General features: G+C 40.5%; 1 protein-coding gene across 1 annotated transcript in view; it reads right to left on the bottom strand.

Moving 5' to 3' along the window:
* Positions 1–20,272, bottom strand: part of Cplane1 (ciliogenesis and planar polarity effector 1) — a 79,183-nt gene that overhangs the window by 35,681 nt on the left and 23,230 nt on the right. Inside the window, exons 17-30 of the mRNA XM_028767630.1 lie at positions 18,733–18,958; positions 17,954–18,093; positions 17,192–17,409; positions 16,649–16,813; positions 14,866–15,004; positions 12,447–12,556; positions 12,134–12,292; positions 11,118–11,226; positions 8,840–9,140; positions 5,503–6,436; positions 3,573–3,715; positions 2,534–2,700; positions 1,931–2,001; positions 1,191–1,270 (exon numbers count right to left, since the gene is read on the bottom strand). Coding sequence (XP_028623463.1) covers positions 1,191–1,270; positions 1,931–2,001; positions 2,534–2,700; positions 3,573–3,715; positions 5,503–6,436; positions 8,840–9,140; positions 11,118–11,226; positions 12,134–12,292; positions 12,447–12,556; positions 14,866–15,004; positions 16,649–16,813; positions 17,192–17,409; positions 17,954–18,093; positions 18,733–18,958 — 2,962 coding nt within the window. The remainder of the gene's footprint in view (positions 1–1,190; positions 1,271–1,930; positions 2,002–2,533; positions 2,701–3,572; positions 3,716–5,502; positions 6,437–8,839; positions 9,141–11,117; positions 11,227–12,133; positions 12,293–12,446; positions 12,557–14,865; positions 15,005–16,648; positions 16,814–17,191; positions 17,410–17,953; positions 18,094–18,732; positions 18,959–20,272) is intronic.

Genomic DNA, 20,272 nt, shown 5'->3' with positions numbered 1-20,272 from the left:
AGTGTGTGGGGGTGTGTGAAACCCCTTGTGTGTGGCTTGTGCAGGATGGTGTGCAGGAGCATGGGCATGGATGGAGGCCAGTCAACCTTGGGTGTCATTTCTCAGGAAGTGTTCACTTTGTTTTGGGGAACGGGGCCTCAGCAATTAGGTGAGGCTGTCTGGCCAGCAGGCCCTAGGGATCTGCCCACTTCCACTGATCCAGCACTAGAATCCTAAGTGGATACCATCATACCCACTTTTTACACACGCACTAGGCATGAAATTCAGGTTCTCATGCTTATATGACAGGCAGTTTATATGACAGGCAGTTTACTGGCGCAACTATCCACCAGCCCTTACATTTTCTAAATTTCTAAAATTGTCACCTCTCCCTGAAACAGTGATGTGCCAGTAACAAATTATGCACATCATGCAGAGCCCTAATGGACAGAACACAGCAACCAGAACACAATTAAGGCCATGTGTTGTATGATGCACAATGGTTTCATACTTCCCTAGTGGATGAATAGACCCTGACCTCTTTATAGGTAAATGAAGAACTCATTTTGGTAGGCCAAGTGACAAGAAGACAAAGCAAAAAAGAAACGATTACTTCTACCAGTGACTCCATTTATCAAAAACAGTTCACTGTCATTATGAATAAAAGCAGTAACACCAACCTAAAATATATAAATTATGAAAAATATCTGAAAACTTCATTAAGATTTTAATAAAAGTTTATAATCATGTTGTTGTGGTTTGAATGAGAAAGGCCCCCATACACGCATATGTTTGAATGCTTTGTCTCTAATTAGTGGAACTGTTAGGAGCTGGCCTTGGTGGAAGAGGTGTGGCCTTGGTGGAGGTCTGTAACTGGGCTTTGAGGTTTCAAAAGCCCATGGCAGGTCTCTGTCTCCCTCTCCTCCCTCTCTCCCTCTCCACTTTCTTTCCCTCTGTCTCTGTCTCTCCCCCCTCCCTCTGTTTCTGTCTCTGTCTCTGTCTCCCTCTCCCGCTCCCCCCACCTCTCTCCTGCCTGTGACTCTGGATGTAAAGCTTTCGGCTATTGCTCCAGTGCTGTGATGCTCACAGACTCTGAAACTGTAAGCAAGCATCCAGTTAAATGGTTTGTTTTAACAAGAGTTGCCGTAGTAATGATGTTTCTTCACAGCAATAGAAAAGTGATAAAGACACAAGTCATACTTTTTCCTTACCCTTTCTGTTGTGTCAATTTTGCATCCACACTGGTCTCCAGTGGTTCTTTCCTGGAACACTGAGCCTCTTCGGTGGAATGCTGTAAAAGTCAATAGTGCCCATACCCACAATGAAAAGAGGTGAGGCACACATGTGCATGACTGTTGTTGTGTATTTTGAATTTTACATTAAATATCAGTCTAAAAAGCAAGTGACAAAATGAACCTTAAAAGGTTCAGTCCTGCTCTGAGCAAGTCCTTATACATGTGAACTGCCTTTAGCCCATCAGGATGAGCTGTTGAGTCTATTAAAGTAGAAAGATGAGGTGGTGCTGCAGACTGTCTTATAAATCACATGTAACTTAACTTATGAAAACTATGACAAAATGAGGAAAAACTAATGCTTTCTTTTAATAAATGTGAAAATAACAGGAAAGATCTATGTTCCACTTAGAAACTTGGTTTTGAGAAAACAAATAATACATAGAAATTGCAAATCACACTGAACCCCACTTCATAAACAAGGACACATGCACTCTTGACTAGCTTGCTACTTCAGAAAATGGAACACTTCAGTGTCTGAAAGCACAGGGCACGTAACAGAATCTCAGAGAAAGAAATTCAGCACACTTGCCTTCAGGGTAGTGCATCTTCGACAGACAGCAGCTTTGCCCTAACATACTGTTCAGGGGGATGAGCACCTGAGCTGTCATTTAAGCACTAAGTCCCAGTCACAGACTCGTGTGTTGCTCACTGCTTACCTCTGACAAGAGCTGTGACTCTGGCATGCAGGTGACAGCACTGGGACCTGTGAGGCTCCCAACAGGTCCTTCTGGAAGGATTAGAAATGGAGGGAATGCTGAGCTTTAAAGATAAGCTTTTCTCTTTCTCTCTCTAAGGTTTAGGAGATACTGCAGGAAATAATATAACAGAAATATTTTCTAACCTCATACAAATTCATTTCAAAAACACCTAGAAACTACTTCTTCACCAAGTAAATGCTAGGAGAGCCCAGAGAGGCCTTGCACTAGTTTGTGTAAGTCCAAGCCAAGCTGCTGGAGCTCTGTCTCAAGTGTGACTGTTGGTGACAGGCCCACAGTTGGTTTATAGGAATCAAGAGGCTGATAATCACTACCCAGGCATGGTAAGGGGGTCAGCTCAGAAACCTACTAACATAAAAATGTCTTGCACATTTTCAGTTCTATTAGAAAATCAAGTTATAAGTAAGTTAATATGCTTTGCATTTCAAAAAATACCACTTAAATCTTTAAGTTCTATGTTCTAGGCAAATATATGTCAGAATAAAAGTTATTTTAGATGTTATTAATTGTAAATTAGTAATGCCAATGGAAATCATGACTGACCTTCAGCGTCTGAGATGTGCATGTCCATGTCATCTCGTGTAGATGACTCTACTTCTGAAGGGCTCTCGTCAACATCTCCAAATTCTCTCTCAGCCCCATGAGTAGCAGGGATGATCTCACCCTCAGCTTCCTTCACTCCACAGGCTCCTGCTTCAGTGGGCATTCTCCTAATGAAAACGTAGCCATGAAAATTAGAATCCATTCTTGGAGACAAACAATTTCTCAACATTTAATTCTTTTTTCAACAATAAACAAATTTCATTTTCATATTTTCTAATAAGTCTTTTAAAAAATGTTTCTTATATTTCTGATACATGGAAGAGCCTAGCTTTCATTTACTCAAAACACTAGAATAAATTCAGCTTATGTAAAATTCGTGTCTTCACAAAGGAGTCGCCATGCTTTTGCCATGGTATTCGGCATATGCAGGTCACTGTCCCTCCGAGGCTACTGCTGTCCAAGGCTGAGCTCGCAGAGCAGTGCTGGGCAGTGGTGGCTGCACTGAAAGGGGGCACGCTGTCCCAGGAGGTTCACAGGTTGATAACTGTGTGCCTTCGAACAGGATGATGAGTCCCAGCCCTTCCTCTTTTTTGTTTTCTAGCCGAGAAGTGGGTGATCCCCTCTACCATGTACTTCCATCATGATATCCTATCTCAGTGAGGGCCTAAAGCAATAAGGCCACCAGCCATAAAGTGGAACCTCTATTACAGTGGCCCAGATAAACCTTTCTCTGTAAGCTGCCTACCTCATGTTTATCAACATAGTGACAGAAACCTGACTAACTGTTCTCAAATAATACTGTTCCTACTGTTGTCTCACAGTAAAGGGGTCTTTCAGAAGGAATTAGTTCCTCTCGCAAAAAATACATGTGAGACCAGTGTGGAAGAAACAGTTTACAATGAATTCCAAGTACTTCAGGAAGCTTACATTCTGTTCCTGTAGTTCAAAGAAATGCTCCTTCTTTTCATTTTTAAGAGCTAAAGTCTTCTTCCTAAACCAACAGACTTTACTGAAAAGGAGGATACACATAGCGACTTACTTCCAGAGGCTTTGACGGCATTCATTCTGGTCACTTCTCTCCTCAGTTCCTGTCTGAGCTGCTACTGCAACTGGAGAGTCAAGGTTAGTGTTCCTTTCCCTCTCGGCTGCCACTTGAGACACAGTGTGAAGATTCTCTAGCACCTAAAGAAACCATTTTAGAACTTTATATGGAGTATTACACCACTTTTTAAAAGCATACTTTTATATCACTCATATGCTATCTAGAACTGATTAATTCTTTTATACATTCCTTGTTTACTGCATTTGTACATTCAATTGTTTGTTTTTAGAGGCAATGGTCAAATCTTTAGTCTACCTGGAAAAAGTCAGTTTGACTTCCTACATAAAGCTCAAACATAAAGCAGTTTTCAGCCAGGCAGTAGTGGTGCACACCTTTAATCCAGCACCTGGAAGGCAGAAGCAGACGGATCTCTGAGGTCAAGGCCAATCTGTCAACAGTGAGTTCTAAGACAGCCAGGGCCACTCAGAAGAACTCTCTTTCAGGGGATTTTTTTTTTAAAAAGGAAAAGAAATGAAACCATTCTTCCACATATTTAACCTATAATAACTTTTTTTTTTGGCCATAAAACAGAAGTAGTAAAAAACGGATGCACTCATCCCCCTTTGCTTGCCGTTATGATGACATCTGGAAACTGGAGCGATAGCTTTGTCCTCAAATTCCTTGCTGTGTAAGCATAAGGTCCTAGGTTAGACCCCTAGAACTCATGGAACAAAGCCAGAGGAGTTGGCACACAGTTGTAACCCCAGCCATAGGTAGATAGAGAGGATCCCAGGGCTCACTGGCCAGCAAGCCAATCTTTCTAGCAAGTTGTAGGCTAGTGAGAGACCCAGTCTGAAAACCAGGTGGACAGCACTTGAGAAATGACATCTGAGGTTGACCTTAGGCCTCTGTAAGCATATGTGTTCTCTCCTCCCTAACACACCCCCCCCACAATTTTATGATCACATGCACCTAAAAATACAAGTGACGGCTGGAGAGATGGCTCAGTTGTTCAGAGCGCTGGCTGCTCTCCCAGAGGACCTGGACATGATTTGATTCTCAGCACTAACTTCATGGCTTACCACCATCTACAACTCCAGTTCAGGAGATCCAACTCCTTCTCCTGCTTTCCTCAGGCACTGCATGTGTGTGGAACACAGACACACATACAGGCAAAAAATACCATACACACAAAAATAAAAGGAAAAAATATAAAGCAATACAAGTAATATTTGTCTAACTCAGACATGTGTTACCTAGAAATACAAATTTCAAGAAAACAAGTACCCTCATTTCACCTAAACTTTATACCTTAAAATAACAGAAATGGATATTTTTTAAGAAGAAAAAAACAAAAAAAAATCAATACACACACACACACACACACACACACACACACACACGTACTTCTTCAACACTGGTTTTAGAAGGAAGGTCTTTACTATTCATATGCTAAAGAAGGATTGATAAGCAGTGTTTCTCCATAACTGTTTTTCTAGGTCAGACTTTTCAACCTTTGTCTCCAGAGTACAAGTAAAAACATCCCCTAATGCATTTGCTGAAAACTTCAGTAACAAAAACCCAGTAGCCCAGTCCCTTTATCAGCTAATGCCTGAAACTTAAAAGAGAAAAAACAGAAATGTAAAAACATTTACAAAGTTAACAAAGAGTTTTCTTCCCCTTTCATTGTGTACAAATAACATAAAAAAATAAAACCCTCCCAGCCTCCCTGAAGGCACTTATGCTGTAACTTTCTCAAAGAATGAAAGGAATCCCTTTTGGAAGAAAAAGAATACACTGGATGACACAGGGCACAATCAGCACTGTCATTAATTTGCTATTCCTTGAATAGGTCTTTACAGGGTAAAACCAGTTTTAAACTAGAGTGGCCTGTTCTTCACTTGTTGTGAGTGGCTCATGTAATTACCTTAGTAATGCCCTTTCTTGCTACATATGCAGCAGAATAGGGTCGCTGCAGAAGCCATAACGCGGTAAGAATGGCAGCTGCAGAGGTTTTCACACGAATTACTGGGCTGTCTTTACAGGACGGCCGGGTGACCGCAGAATCACAGAGGAGTCTCCGATCTGCCCATCGGATCATCCACTCTACCAGTTTCCCCGCGTCCCCGAACATGCTCTGAAGGGCCAGAGGAAGGTCTTCCCGAGGGTGGCCGGCACTGCACTGCACAGCTCGGAACCTGTGTCTTCCGGTTTTAATGGACTTGGGGATCCAAGAGTGGCTTGACGATCTCTGCACTGTGGGTTTCTCTCGTCTGTCATCTGGAACTCTATAAATTGGCTTTTGTTTTATGCCAAACAATCCCACGCTTCTTTCCAGGTTCACGACTTCAGGTAGAGGGTTCTCTGAGGTGCCCCCTGACTGGTTACCTAGTTCTGAAGCTGAAAGGGCCTGGCTTTCTAAATTTCGGGCAGCCACACTGTTTAAAGAGGACAGGTTTTCAGATTCCTGTGACTCAGGAGTGACAGCAAAGCAGGAACCAGCTCTATACACACTCTCACTGCTGGTTTTGCTCTGGCGTCGTTTTAATGTTGTATGTACATCAAAAAGTAAAGAATTAAGTTCGTATTCTCTAAGGCGCCCAGAAAAGCTTGTCAAAAATGGAATGCCAGGATCACTGGAACAAAGGTCTCTTTCAAGAACGTAACTCAAGAAGAGCTCAAGGAAGTTAATATACTCATCATCATCACGTTCAAATTCCCAAACACCAATTACAGGCAGTGCTTCTTTCCCTGATGTTGCATGATCTTCTTTCCTTTGGGAGTTTTCTTTCTGATTACCTATTTTCTTTCTATCACTGGGCTTACCAACCAATGCTAATTCCACACGACTTGGGGCATGCCTATGGTATAAAAAAAAAAAAAAAGAGGAAGAACAAAATTAAACATTGTTTAATTATTAATACTGATCTCATAATGGATTTTAAAAATATTTCTGTATTGATCAAGTTGTGTATCATTTTTGTGTTTCACTTGCCTATCTTTTCAATGAAGCATGATGAACTACATGATTTCAATAAGCAGACTATTCTACAAGGCTGAAAGGACAGGGAGTTGGAGAACTGGCTTAGCAGTTTAGAGCACCAGCTGCTCTTCCAGGGGACCTAAGTCTGGCTTCTAACACAGGCAGCTCAAAACTATTTGTAATTTAAGTTTCAGGAAATCGAAAACCCTCTTCTTATCTCCATAGGAACCAAGCATGCACACATAGATACACATAAAATAAAAATCTTTAAAGTACAATATGCAAAGGGAAACTAGGCATAATTAAAATGTGTTCACATAAAGTTTACTATATAAAGAGAATAAGGGTGCTGCCAAGATGGCTCAGCAGGTAAAGGTACTTGCTGCCAAGTCTCATGATCTGAGTCCTTTCCCTGGAATCCACACAGTGGAACAAGAAAACCAACTCTCTCAAACTGTCCTCTGACCTCCACAGGAATGCAATGACATGCATATCCCCCACATACCAGACAGACACACAAATATAAAAATAAAATGCATGAATGTCCATTCTGAAGGTGAAAATGGCCCTCTAATATAAACATTTAGAAAATTAAAGTCACAAGCCACCAATATGCATCCCGTGTTCCATGGTTCTTTTCCCACTGCCTCTCTCAACCCCGGTGACACAGTGTGAACAAGGAGCACAGTTCCTTGAGTTCCACTATGCAGACGCTTGAGTCTTTTCAAATTATAACAGTGAAAACAAAAGTTTCGCTCCATGAAACTTGTTGGCAGGCACCTTAGCTGTCAGCCACACTGCTTTCAAGTGACTCTCTTCAACATAGTTGCTAGGGTAGGACACAAACTCGGATCTCAGCAAGAGAAAAGTTGGGAGGTCCCTGGGCCCAAGTCAGTGCATGTCTGCTTACCTAGACAGCACAAAAGCAGCCTGCAGAGTAGGTCTACATATTTAAGCAGTTGTTTTGGTTTTTTGTTGTTGTTCTTTGTTTTTGTTTGCTTTTGTTTTTCGAGACAGGGTTTCTCTGTGTAGCCCTGGCTGTCCTGGAACTCACTCTGTAGACCAGGCTGGCCTCGAACTCAGAAATCTGCCTGCCTCTGCCTCCCAAGTGCTGGGATTAAAGGCATGCGCCACCACTGCCCGGCCACAGTTGTTATGTTAAACAAGCATGCTATTATAATCTTATTAGATCTTGTTGAAGTATGTTTGGAGTATATATGATAATTTAACTTAATCAAGATGAAAATTATTGATTATATATTTTTTAAGTTGAAGAGAATATATTACATTGAAGTTACTATAATTTTAATCGAAACAACAAAACCCAAGATCTTAAATCACAGGTTTATACAATAGGGAAGGATCTGCCAGGAATCTATAACGAGTTCTAAAGATGATCGTTAAAGTTCCTTCCTTTGGGTCCTCAAACATAACATGGCTACCCAATCACTTCAAATTACAGATTGTGTATCTGTTATCTCGAATTCTTGGGACCAGAAGTATTTTGAGTCTGGGTAGGTTCTTATTGGTTGAGGCAAGGGGGGTTGATATTTGCACAAATGTAATGAAATGTCTTGGGGATAAGCCCCAAATATGGAAGCTTAGTGATATAACAATTATCTGTAATGTACAAGGGCATAGGTTCCTGCTCCAGCACTAGAAACAAAACAACCATCTATTATGTTTTAAATAATCCCATAATCCTTACTCCTAATGACATGAGGAAGTCTACATAGTATATTTAGAGTATTGTGACTTTGACCTCTCATAAAAAAATCAAGCATGAATTTTCAACTTTTAGTATTTTACTGGATTTCAAAGCTGAATTTCATATTTTAGGTTTTTAAATTAAGTATGTTAAATTTGTATTTAAATATGAAGATTAAGCTGGACATGGTGGCACAAACCTTTAATCCCAGCATTCAGGATGCAGAGGCAGGCAGATCTCTGAATTCCAGGCCTGCTAGGGCTACATAATAAAATCTTGTCTCAAAATAAAAACAAACACCACACACACACCCTCACTCACCCTAAAGAAATCTAAAGATTATTAAAAAAAATAAAGACCTCAAGTCACCCACTGAATTGTGTCTACTGATCTGTCATCTCAGATGTCAAAACCATTCCATAATCTGTAATATTTACAATGAATTTCAAATATATAAACTTGTAATGCTCTTGTGAGTTTTATATTGTTGAGGATTCTGGGATTGGAAATACGCTCTTCACGTGCAGCTCTTCTGGAGGAAGCCGGTACTTGTATTACAACTCCTACGCGTACCTTTGATAGAAGTAGATCCAAGGTTTTTCTTCAAAAGACGTTTCCGAGAAGGTATCTGCATCACTGTGTAGCAGAGAACTGCCCAGTTCTAATGTGAGTGTACTTCTGCTCAAACTGGTCCCCAGGGAAAACCTGTCGGCAGTGGCGGCGGCAGGAGCAGCAGCTGGTTTTTCTTCTTCATCCGGCTCCCATATATCCATCTCAAAAGCGCCGATGTTCCTCTGCACGCGTTTTAGGGCTTTCACCCTCACTTTATGGGCAGACTTCATGACTGTAGACATCAGCTCCTCGGTTTGAGGACCTACAGGGGGGAAAAAACAAAGTCCTTATGGTTCATAGAACCATGGTTTCAACTCAAGATTTAAGGCAGGCCCAGTAGTCCATGACTCCAACACCAGCACTTGGGGGCACAAACAGGAGGATCAGGACAAGTTCTGGCCAGCCTTGTCTGCACACTAAGTTCCAGACCATCCATGGCTACAAGGCTGTGTCCAAGAAAGGAAGAGAGGAAGAAAGGGATCCAATTCTGACTGGAGACATGGAAGCAAGCTAACTACTAAGGCTTATTTCCACATTATTGTAGATTATGTTTTTTTGATATTAGTTGGAAGCTTTGGCCCTTTCCAGAACTGCAGAAGCTGAATAAGAGCCAATAATAATAATAATAATAATAATAATAATAATAATAAATGAAGTAAATAAAAATAATAATAAAAATCAAAGAACCCAAATTCCCTTGTTCCCCTTCTTAAGAAGCGTATCATAAGGAGAAATAATCTTTGGGTAGGCCAAGCATGGAAATGTGCACCTGCACGTCTCCTACTAACTCAGGACTCTGAAATAGGTGAATTAGAAGACCCATCTCAAAACAAAACAAACACCAAACAAACCCCACCATAGCTCAAGAAGGTATTTGATATAGACAGTAGATGCTAATATGACTTTCTAAAAAAGATTCTGAAGAACTCCTTCACCCTCCTGGCCTTCCTCATGAAGCTGTCAATGCCTTAGAGTAGGCAAGTCTCTACAAAACTGGTTTAGAAGAAGAGAGCCACAACATGACTGGCTGCAACTATACAGTAGGCAAGGACTACAGTAAAGAACCTCAAAGACAACCATGTCACTGAAAAGTACCTCAATGAAGACATGAGCAAGTAAACATGCCTCATTCCTTAAGAAGACATGCAATGCCGGGCAGTGGTGGCGCACGCCTTTAGTCCCAGCACTTGGGAGGCAGAGGCAGGCGGATTTCTGAGTTCGAGGCCAGCCTGGTCTACAGAGTGAGTTCCAGGACAGCCAGGGCTACACAGAGAAACCCTGTCTTGAAACCCCCCCCCAAAAAAAAATCAGCAGCTGGCATAGTTTGGTGGTGAAGCATGAGCAAGATGCCAAGAAGCTCTGCATCGTCACAAAAGGAAGGAAGGAAGGCAGGAAGGTTACATGGAAGGCTTTGTGTTCTATACATTTTATCACAATAGAAAGTCTACAAGGCCAACTTGAATGTACAGGATAAAACCAAAAACGTAAGTATCTTTAAGCAAAGAGAAAAAAAGATGAGTTTTCAGTAAATATATGAAGTGCACAGACCACATGATCTATTTCATTTTGGGGAAAATTCTTCTGTGTGGACCAGAATGGTTTTGAAAACATGAGCACAAGCAATCCTCCCCACAGGGGACCCCAGACCCTCTGCTCATTTTATATCGATCTCTTGCCTTGCATAGTCCTCTCTCAATACATAGTAATCAAGTAGGTAACAACATAATCATTTTAGTTATAAATAAGAAAACGAGGCCTAGAGTAAAGGCCTAACGATATTGAACAACTTGCCTAAGCCACAGTTACTGACAGAGCTATACATGAAGTCGGCTCCCTCTTATTGCAAGGCAACATAATTAGTTCTGCAATGGGGTCATACATCTACTTTCTCATTCTTTACCTTTAGGGATGGGAAGAAATTCAGATACCTGGGTGGCAGACAACAGATAGCTTCAAAACAAGAGCATCTTGGAGCTGGAGAGACAGTTCAGTAGTTCCCTGCACTGTTGTTCTTCCAGAGGACTGGGTTCAGTTCCCAGCACACACATCAGGCGGTTCACAGCTGTCTGTAACTCCAGCTCCAGGGGAACTGAGGTCTCCAGAGGCACTTGCACACCCATGGCATATACAGATACATTTGCACACCCATGGCAGACACACATAAATAAAAATAAATCCTTTAAAAACAGAACATCTTCAACAATATGTACCCATTAGACATCAAAGAAATAGCAAATACCTTTCACAACAGCATGTCTGAGTGTCTGTTGAAGAGAGTGGTATTTCTCTCTTAAAGGAACCCTTATGGCCTCAGCAGTGGGAAATGCTTTCACAAAAATTTCTGCTACCTTCAGAAAAAAAATTAATGTTTTATGAGCAACATCAGTCTTTTTCTTACTCCTTTTTAATTCTTCAAACACTTTAAGTCAGAACATAAACGTCTACTTAAAACTCTTTTGTTCTTCAACCAAGCTACCAGAAATCAGCATCGTTTTTATTCCTCTTTATTGTATTTTAAAATATTTGACAAAATTATGTATATTCAAGGTAGAGGATATAATGATCTGATATATAATTTATGCTGAGTATATCAGCCAAATCAGCATGTCATTAGCCAAATGCAGTAATAACTGTATATGTGCACATGCACAGCATGAACAAGATCTACCTCCTTCATTAAACTTCAGAAAATGCTAGCCTACAATGAATTCTAGTCACCATGCTGTACACTAGCTCCTAGAACTAATTCATCTTATAAATGCAAGTTTGGACCCTTTAGTCAACATGTCTTCATCCCTGCCCACCCTTTAAAAAAATAGTTTACTTTTCTCTATGTTCTCAGAACCAATATTTTTTAAAAAATCTGTAGAAAAAAACTGAGATGGATCTGAAAGGCATGATCCATTAGCCTCAAGGATTTATGGAAACTGTTCCAAGAAGCAAAGAGGCTTAAGAAGAGATAGAAGGATGACTACTTACTGAGTGGTGATACGACCCCACGTCTACCACATCTCTAACACCTCCCTATTTCCAGCACACCCCAGCCCTGGCTGCGCTCTGCTTCGATGAGCTTTAGGATCTACCTGTGAGATCATACAGTAGCAATCTTTCTGAACCTGGAGGATACTATCCAATCAGTCTGACAGGAAATGGCAACATTATCCCTAACTCAAACAACAGAAATCCATCAGGGCCTATTATTCAGATTTAGGGTTTTTTTTTGTTTGTTTGTTTTTTAACCAACAATCATATTACCTTTCTGATTGGTGGCAGTTCTCCAATAAGGCTCAAAATTATATCCTGAATAAGCTCTTCCATATTAAAAAACCGAGAGAATGGTAGCATCCTGCAGGCCCATTCCAGTGCATGAAAACAGTGCTCAACCACACAAGAATCAAACTCCACCTCGAGGTCCTGTGTGGATAAGAAGAAAACTGTCTTTTCAGTTTACATGGACAGACCAGAATAAATTCATCAGAAGAGTTTACTACAAACAGTAAACACTTCTACTAAGTAATAATTTTCCAAGTGATGTTTATTTTCTATTCTTGAGCTGATAGATAGATACCTTTTCTATCTTTGCGTTTTCTCTTGCTTTCTGATACTGCCTACAAGTGTATGATAATTTATCCCGGATATGCAACATCCAGCACAAAGCACAAAGTTCTCTGAAGCAACCTAAAAACACAAATGTAAAAGGAAATTATGTACATATTACACCAGCAGGTTATTTATGTCTTTATTCTGTTTATTATAAAAGAAAAATGTGAGGGCTGCCTAGGTAGACAGGTGCAACAAGTAAAGTGCCTGCTGCTGTGCAAGTGTACAGATCAGAGTCGGACCTGTAGCACTCAGGTAAACCCGGACAGTGTGGCAGCCCACTGTAATCCTAGCACTCAAGAGGTGGGGATGCAGGATCCCCAGAGTAAGGAGGCTGGCTACGCTAATCCAGCCAATGAGCTTTGGGATCAACTGAGGTACCTCACTGTATCAGATGGAGAGTGATCAAGAAAGATACCTGATAGCAACCTCTTACTTCCATATGCATACACATGTGTGTATGCAAGCACATCAATGTGTATGTATAAATACACACATGCACATGCCAAAATAAAAAATGTGGTCACTACAAGAATCTTATACAAAAGTTATAAAGATACTTCCAGCATTTTAATATATAATATTCTAGAATATTTTATAACTATCAGTTGCATGATATAAAAAATTACAGACTAAATTATTTAATCTATTTAGTCCCAACTTACTTGACTTATAAATTTATACTATATTGTAAATATTTTTCAATTTTAACACAAACCCTATAATAATTGATTATTATTCAGAGTATTGCTTATTTTTTTTATAGCACTGGGAATTGAACCCAGGGCCTCATACCTGGCAGGCAAATGTTTTAACACTGAGCTACAAACCTTAAAATTTCTTATTGATATGCATTTTTACTTAAACTTTTTTTTTTTGAGACAGGGTCTTAATATGTAGCCCAGGATAGACCTAAACTCACTACACAGACCAGGATGGCCTCAAACTCATAGAAATCCACCCGCTTTGGTACTGCTCAACCTTCTAAATTCTAAAACCAAATGCCAATATTGATTCTTAGAAGGAGTTTTACATTTACTTTATTTATGCCTGTGTGTGCGCGCGTGCGTGCACACACGTGTTTGTCTGTGTGTTTGCACAGTTGTGCATGTCCCATTGGCTTTCATTTGGTGGTCAGAACACAACATGCAAGAGTCGGCTCTCTTTCTACCATGTGGGTTCCGGGATTGAATTTCGGTTGTCAGACAAGGCTTTCCAGGGTTGTCAGACAAGGCTACAAGTACCTTTACCTGATGAGCCATTACACAGGCCCAGAGTACTAATTTATATGACATCATATGGCCTGAGGGCAGGATTCTGTTGTTTAGACCTGGCCTAAGTCTGACTCCTAATGCTGTAAAACACACACATATTCTCTCTCTCTCTCTCTCTCTCTCTCTCTCTCTCCCCCTCCTCCCCTCCCTCTCTTCTCCCTTCCCTCTCTCCCTCCCTCCTTCTCTCCTTGTTTCTGTCTTCCAAAGTTTTATTACCTTTTTGACCTATCATACATATAACTGGACACAAATTATGAACTGAAAAATTAATGTATATAGGAAAATGCAAATAAAGAACTAAACAATATAACTATTCATAAAGACATTCTGATGTGCTTGCCATGCTGGTACACATGTGTAATACTAGCTTTCTGAAGGCTAACATATGTGGAGCATGAGCCCAGCTGAGCATGAGAGACTATCTCAAAACATAAAGCCAAATAAAGATACTCAAGATTATCTCAGGGGATGCTACCTCAAAATCAAGGGCATTGTTAACATAAAGTTAACAATTTGTTTTGGCATCAAATAAATTTGGCATCTTATTTCAAGAGGTAAGAAATAACTAAATGCATTAACTCAGAAATTCCACTTCTGAGACTTAGAGGAAACTTTTCATAATACAAATCAGAACTGATATGCCAGAGACAACTGAATGCCTGTCTGCTAATAAAAGCCATCAAAACTAGTTCATAATAATATATGAAAAGAAACCTAGGTATGTTAAATCAAAAAAACAGGAAACAACATTGGTTCATCTCTACAGACAGGTTCAAAGCCCGCCCACATAACACTGTGGTAATAAGGACACCTTTCTGCAAGGAACGCTACAGAAAAGGTATTCTTGAGTGCTGAAATTCCAAATTTAAACAAGGAAGCAACAATAATGTCATAATTGTCACAATTTGTTCTACATAAAAGTTTAATTTATGACCATACATAATGCATCTACATACATACATACTGGAGAGTGTCTAGGTATAAACCCCTAGGTACAATATCAAAGAGCAAACTAGAGTCAATACGTTTAGAAAACTTTCCCAGATCAAGTGAAAATCCTATTACAGTTCATATGCATCTGAGTTCCAACCAAATAGCTCATTTCTGACCAACCTAGGGCTTTGATGGAAACTTCATCAAGCGTGTGGTCTCCAGCCGCTCCAGGTCTAAAGAATGCTATCCCTCCTCTACAGTAATTAAGTAAGGATTCAGGGAAAGAACTAAGAGAAGGAAGGGACCCTTTCATTCGAATCTGAAAAGAAGGGTAGACTGTGTTAATCAGCAGTAAACAAATCTTTACAGGTGAGGGCGTCAAGGAAAACACAGAACACAGGCAGCACCAGTCCTCTGCTAGAGCGCAAGCAGCCCCGCATTGAGCTGCACTTCAGAGACTCCATTCAGAAATGTAGCTCAAGTCCTTCAATCACTACATTCTATGGGAAAAGAAAAAGGTGTTAAACCAGTTGCATTCTCTTGACAGTTTCCTAGAATCATCTGTTTTCTGTACAGTCATGAGTCAGAAAATAGTTAAATGTCATCTGAAATTAAATGTGCAGTACCTAAAACAAGTTAAAAAAAAACCTTACTTACACAACTTTTAAAAAATAAATCTGTAAATGACAATAAAAAGTCATCAACTGGCAACTCCTAAAAGATAATGACTCTAGATACGGACTATCAATTAATGTCAAACTAGAACAGAAGCTGATGAGTTGAAGGTGAACTTGATCCGGGATCTGACTTGACCCAAATTCCTTGTGCCATATCATTTTTAGAACTGAAACAGACAGAGAAGTACATGATAGTTACAAAGGATCCTTTCCAAGAAGATCCGAGCCTGAATATAATCAAACCTGTGTATGTCAGTGGGTAGATATCAACAACCAGTTTCCAGGAAATAAATAGAATGAACACGGTGAGTGGCACTCAACAATCACAAATGTAGAATATAGTACAGGACAATCACTGCTTCTCTAATATATCAAGGGTTTTTTTTTCTGTTTGTTTTGTTTTTAAGAGGAGGATGCTGTTATAGATATCAAATAAAAAAAAAAAAGATGAGCAGTAAGTTTATAGCGTCTTTCTACCTGTTATTTCAAGAAAGATACAATCTAATCAAATGCTCTGTAAGCATGCTAATGACCGCCCCTCCATCAGACACTTTTCTGGTAGGATGTTACTAAGAGGGAGACCCAGCAAGGAGATGGGAACCTCAGACCCATGGCCACTCACAGCCTCAATGAGTCTGGAAATGGATTTTCCTGACAAGGCACTAGAAGAGAGCATCGCTCTGCTGTTTCCCGTGAATAGCTCTGTGGTAGAGTAGAAGCAGCTTGGCTGGAAGGACTTTGATGTACAGAAACAGTGAGATGGGTAAATGTATAGAGAAACATATCCAATACCCAGTCAGCTTCAGAATAGGTGAGTCAGCACATGTCAGGGTGGAAAGGAATGGAAGGTCCAGAATTAAACTGTGCATCTCAGAAGACAGTGAAGGAAGTCTAGGTCAGTAAAGAAGTCTCCTTACATAAACAGCCAAGAACTCAGCTTAATTGTCCGTGCTTGGAACCTACTGGGGTTGCCACAGAACAAAGATCTTAACTTTCTAGAAGGGAGTGTCCTAAACAGAGGAAATCTTCCAACATTCGAGGGGCAGAAAGAGCAGGTACAGTCTGGAAGAACTGACTATGTAGTGACACTTTCTATTACCATACAGAGTGAGCTAATCCAGAGACACCTCACAGTGTCGTCTTAGCCAGAAGCTGGCCTGAGTTGTTCATTGTAAATAAGCCCAAGATTTATGGTTCACAGGGCAGGACTCCTTAGGAAAACACTGGTGTAAATGAGCACTCTCAGCTGCCTTACACAGCACCTGAATGACTAAGACATTACATACCTTCTGCATGACCTTTCTTGCCCACCTCAGCTGTAAGATGTACCACTGTGCTACAGGAAAAGAACACCGAGATGCCCGGAAAAGCAAGAGAACTCGCTGCAGGATTCCAGACAGCTTTTGGCGATTATCTTTTTCAGCTTTTAAAAGAAGATTGTCACCATGTTCCTGAGGACAACAAAACAGTTATCTATTACTTAAACAGCTGTTTGGTATGTTACCTGAGACTGTACATGTAGTAAATAGATATTTACTACCCTGGGCACTAGAAGTTTATCTTCAGCTCTTGCATTTTTTTTTTTCTTTTTGGTTTTTCGAGACAGGGTTTCTCTGTGTAGCCCTGGCTGTCCTGGAACTCACTCTGTAGACCAGGCTGGTCTCGAACTCAGAAATCCGCCTGCCTCTGCCTCCCAAGTGCTGGGATTAAAGGTGTGCGCCACCACCGCCCGGCAGCTCTTGCATTTTTAACATGATCATTATTACCAGGCTATTTTTAAAAAGCAGACTGAGTCAACTTTTACCAAGAGAGGACTCCACTGAGCTTACCTCACTAAGAACGGCTGGCTGGGGGCAATACAATGGAGGCGCTGGAAGATACAAGTCGACGGGCACTAAGCCCCACAGCTTCTTAGTGAAGTCCTTAGCAGAGTTCATTAACAGCTGTAGTGTTTCTGAAACAATGTCTGCATCAGCCATAACTGATGCTTTCAGCACTTCTTGCACAGACCCAAACAGCAGATTAGCATCTTCTTCTTCAATGGGATCTAACAAACATGACAGGCGGTAACATTAGCCAGGTATGGTAGCTCATGACTATAGTCCTAGCACTCAAAAGGAATCATCAAGGTCACACCAGGATATATAACAAGACCCTATCTCTAAGATTACAGTAAGTAAAAATGTATGTACAAAACAGAATATTCTCCAGTATAGCTGTTTTGGTTTTGGCAGTGCTGAAGATTGAATCCAGGGCCTTGTACATGTCAAGCAAGTGCTCTACTACTGAGTTGTATGTTCTACTATTGAGTAAGCATGTTTTCACCTGACATCAATTTTCTTTTTCTTTCTTTTTGTGGTGCTCAGAGTAGACCCTGAGCAAAGCACGTGCCAGGAAAGTCCTTTGCCACTGAGCTGCCGCTCCAGCTTACTGACATCAGTTTTCAGTGCCCCCATGATTAAGTATAAATATCATCCTTAAATTTTTGATAATTTTTCATGGTTTTTATATTTATAAATATTCATAAGTTTTTGTAATAGCACAGGGTTTATATTAACCTGATACACTTAGAACTCATGTAGGTAACATACCTGTAAATTGCTTATATTTTGAGCCCTTTTCATTCTTTGCTGCCAAAGAGACTGGCTGACCTAAAAAACACTGCAGTTTTTCCTGGAAAATCTGTGCTGGTATCATATTTAATGGGAGGTCCATACCCTTTTTCTTGGACCTGCAATAAGATCAAGGTAGGAGAAATAAAATTTTTGAAAAAAGGAAAGATTTTACATCAAAAAATAAGTGTATTTAAGAAAATATGGAATCAATTGCTCTGTTAACCTACTTACGAAAAGGCTCTCCAGAGGATCCAATTTCTCTATTCTCACTGCTGTCCTTCATCCATACCTCTACCCAAAATAACCCAAAGCTTCTCTGCCAAAGACTTTTGCTCATGCATAAGATGTTCGCACTCCTTAGATGCTCAATTCATCAAAATGCTACCTACCCTCCAGTGTGCATCTGAAAGGGCATCTCCTACATGGAATGCTTCTGGCCTTCCCCTTTCACTATTATGCAATATTTGAAGCTTATCTAAAAATCCATCCCTTGGGCTGGTGACCTGGCTTAGCAGGTAAAAAGTCATGCTGCCAAGCCTGACAATCTGACTTCATTCTCTGAAACACACAGGTAGAAGGAGAGAACTGACTCCTACAACTTTTCTTCTGACTTCCACGTAGGTGCCATGACATATATGCACACATACGCACATACACACATACCACACATGCATGCGCACACACACAATGCACTCACACATACACACACAAGCACATGCATGCACGCAAACGATAGGTATTTTAAAAATTCATACCGCCCAGAATTGCAATGTTTACAGAACACCTGGAAGGCCACACCAATGGAAACAGACGTCTTCCAGTCTCCAAGTTTATGTGCCATCCACACAGCCTCTGGAATCAGGCCACCAATAAATAATAATTCAAGAGTATATTCAACTGTCCACACATTTGAGAGATTCTGATCTCTAACAATACTGGCCACCTTAGAGTGCTGTAGAGGAATAAGTCGCAGGGAATGATCTGTGAACCAATTAGAGAAAACGATATCACAATTGCATTCATATACCCAAACTCATGAAACAATTTTTTCAGTTAATATTTTCAAACATGACAATGAAGAAGAATACAAAATGAAATAATGCCATCTAGAATAGTTTTATTAATACTGAAATATGTGCTTCCTTAAATGGGCTATGTGTAAAATACAAGCATCCTTAAAAAAATAAAAGACAGCAGAAACAGAGTAAGTGCACAAAATAAAGGTAAATACTACTTAATGAGTTAGATAAACCACGCATACATATGTACCAGACCAGGGGCTGCGGCAGTGGTTCTCAACCTTCCCAATGCCAGGACTCTTTACTACAGTTCCTCATGGTGTGGTGACCCCCAGCCATAAAAGTATTTTTGTTGCTACTTTATAACCGTGATTTTGCTACTGTTATGAATGTTAATGTAAATATCAGATATGCAGGATGGCTTTAGGGAGCCCCTATGAAAGGGGTATTTGACCCCCAAAGGGGTCACGACCTAAGGGTTGAGCACTGCTGGGCCATAAAGGATCAGGGGTTAAGAGCATGGACTACTCTACCAGATGAGGATTCAGTCCCAGCACCCATGACAGACAGCTCACAATCACCTGTACCTCCAGTGCCAAGGGACCTAGTGCCCTCTTCTGGCCTCCTTGGGCATTGCAGTAATACGTACATACCCACCCACAAACATACACATATACTAAAAATAAAATAATCTTTTAAAATTTATTGGATCATAATGTACAGTAACTGAAGTATTCAGAAATGTGTTCCTATTTTTCATAGCAGATTATAAAATCTGAAATAGACTATTTTATTTCATTTTACATTATCCATAGAGCCAAAATTTTTTTCCAATTTCAGAAAATGTTCAAAACATACAAAATGTTTAATACATCACTTTTCATTAAAAAAGAGGACTGGTATCTGGGGAGAGAGTTTAGTCAATAAAGTGGTTGCCGTATACACATGAAGACTTGAGTTTGATCTCCAGAACCCACATTTTCAAAAGCCAGGCATGCCTGTCTGTGTGTTTATGAGCTCTGTACTGGGGCAGCACAGATAGACTGATCCTGAGTTGCTGGTCCACCAGAATAACCTATCTGGTGTATTTCAACCCAGTGAGGGAACCAGTCCTGACTCAAAAATGAATTCAAAGAAAGCAAGAGTAGATAGTGCCTGAGCAACGACCCCTGAGGTCTTTTCTGGCTTCAGAGTGTGTGTGTGCGCACGTGTGCGCGCTCGCACACAGGTTGATGGGTGGGTGATGGGTGGGTGATAGGTGGATTGATGGGTGGGT

This window comes from Grammomys surdaster, unplaced genomic scaffold, assembly GCF_004785775.1.
Source record: "Grammomys surdaster isolate TR1022 unplaced genomic scaffold, NIH_TR_1.0 174, whole genome shotgun sequence".
Taxonomy (NCBI): domain Eukaryota; kingdom Metazoa; phylum Chordata; class Mammalia; order Rodentia; family Muridae; genus Grammomys; species Grammomys surdaster.
Note: the sequence above shows the minus strand (reverse complement) of the source record. Positions and strands in the feature narration are given on the sequence as shown.